General features: G+C 70.9%; 1 protein-coding gene across 4 annotated transcripts in view; it reads right to left on the bottom strand.

The window, feature by feature from the left end:
- Window positions 1-1,480, bottom strand: part of LOC105854631 (pollen-specific leucine-rich repeat extensin-like protein 1) — a 7,423-nt gene that overhangs the window by 3,096 nt on the left and 2,847 nt on the right. Inside the window, exon 1 of one of the 4 annotated variants that reach the window (XM_012734802.1) lies at window positions 344-657. The exons of 1 other annotated variant lie outside the window; for it this stretch is intronic. In XM_012734802.1, coding sequence (XP_012590256.1) covers window positions 344-369 — 26 coding nt within the window. In that variant the 5' untranslated portion in view covers window positions 370-657. Of the gene's footprint in view, window positions 1-343; window positions 658-1,480 lie in introns of those variants that run through there. 2 more of the 4 variants (XM_012734804.1, XM_012734803.1) reach the window with 2 other exon arrangements.

Genomic DNA, 1,480 nt, shown 5'->3' with positions numbered 1-1,480 from the left:
CCCACGGCGCCCTGTGCCGGGTGCGGCGACGCGGTGGCTCCTGGTGACGCTGTCTGACATCGCACGGCCGCCCGCACCCGGGAGGGACGCGGGTCCCCGGGGGACGGAGCCGCTGGCCTTCCGCTCTAACTGGCCGGACTCCAGCCGGTAGGTCCGGGCCGCGGTAAGGCCCAGCCGCCGGACAGCACAGCTGAGGGCTGCCGGACGCGGGTCCGGCATCGGTCACGCGGGCGGAGCGAGCGCACCGGACAGGGCCGCGGGCGGGCAGCAGCGGCGTCCAGGACCAGGTTTCGGGCTCGGCTGGACAGAGCGGTGTGTGGGCATCCCCGGGGTTTCTGCTCACCCTGATTTTCCACAGTCCCAGAACATTTTGACAAGAAATGGGGTACCGATTACTACGGCGGCAGCGACAAGTCCTTGAGGAGGGAAATCAACAACACGGTTAGCAGGCGCGCCCTGCACAGACCGCGGTCACCTCTCCTGCGCCCCCGAGGGAACCTCAGACACAGGCCCGAGGCCCCGTGCACCCCCACGGAGCGAGCGGCCGGCCCAGGTCTCCGGCGTCCCGGGGTCCCCCCGCCCGGCCCCGGGCCGCGTCACTGGCCACAGCCGGGCAAGAGGCTCTCGGCTTGCGCTCGTCCATCCCCCGGAGGCTGCTCCCTCTCTCCCTTCTGCTGGAACCACCGAGCCGCGGGCCGGGCGGCCCCACAGACGCCCTTCTCCCCGATACCCAGCGCCCAGCCTGCCCCGGGCTCCCGCTCCCTCCCCACTCCGGAACCCTGTGTCCCGGCTCTGCCCCTGCCCTCTGCCCCAGGCAGGTTCCAGGAGGCACCACCGGCCTCTGCGGCTGCAAGTTTGCCAATGAGCAACGCGCCTCCATCATGCTGTCTTCCCAGACGATCCTCAAAGCTCCGTTCCTGCCCCGGGCACGTTTCTGGGCTGGCTCACCCGTCGGCTTCTGTGGCAGCGACGCTCCGTGCGTGGAAGCGTGGGGCTCCCCACGGCGGGGTGTTCTCTTGCCCTTTACCACTGGCCCTGCGCCCCGCCACTTCCACAACACCCCACCTCTGACTGCAGTGAAATATGGAGAAACGCCAAAGCCCCCACAGACACACGCAGCCCCGAGAGGGAGCCCCGGGGGCTGGGGGGCGACAGGACCCCGGGGCAGATCAGGAATCCGGGGAAAGACCCCGAAGTGAGGGAGCAGGGGGCCGGGCCCCCGGTCAGACGCAGCGTCCACGGGAAGCCAGAGCAGCGACGGATCGGCCCCGGCGTCGGCTCACACGGCCGCGGAGAGTGGACCGGATCCGGGCCAGGCGGCGTTCTGACGCCCTGACTGGCTAGCGCAGGGGCACGCGGGTCCCCCGGGAAGGGCCTGTACCCCCGGGGCCTAGGAGGCCCTGGGTGACCCTCCCAGGAGTGAGCTGTGTCTACAAGGAGCTAAAGACTCCCTGGAGGGTGGTGGGGGCGGGGGGTGGCC

The sequence above is a fragment of the Condylura cristata genome, unplaced genomic scaffold (assembly GCF_000260355.1).
Source record: "Condylura cristata isolate star-nosed mole 26May11 unplaced genomic scaffold, ConCri1.0 scaffold00073, whole genome shotgun sequence".
NCBI classification, from domain to species: domain Eukaryota; kingdom Metazoa; phylum Chordata; class Mammalia; order Eulipotyphla; family Talpidae; genus Condylura; species Condylura cristata.
The sequence above is the reverse complement of the archived record's forward strand: the minus strand, read 5'-3'. Positions and strand labels throughout refer to the sequence as shown.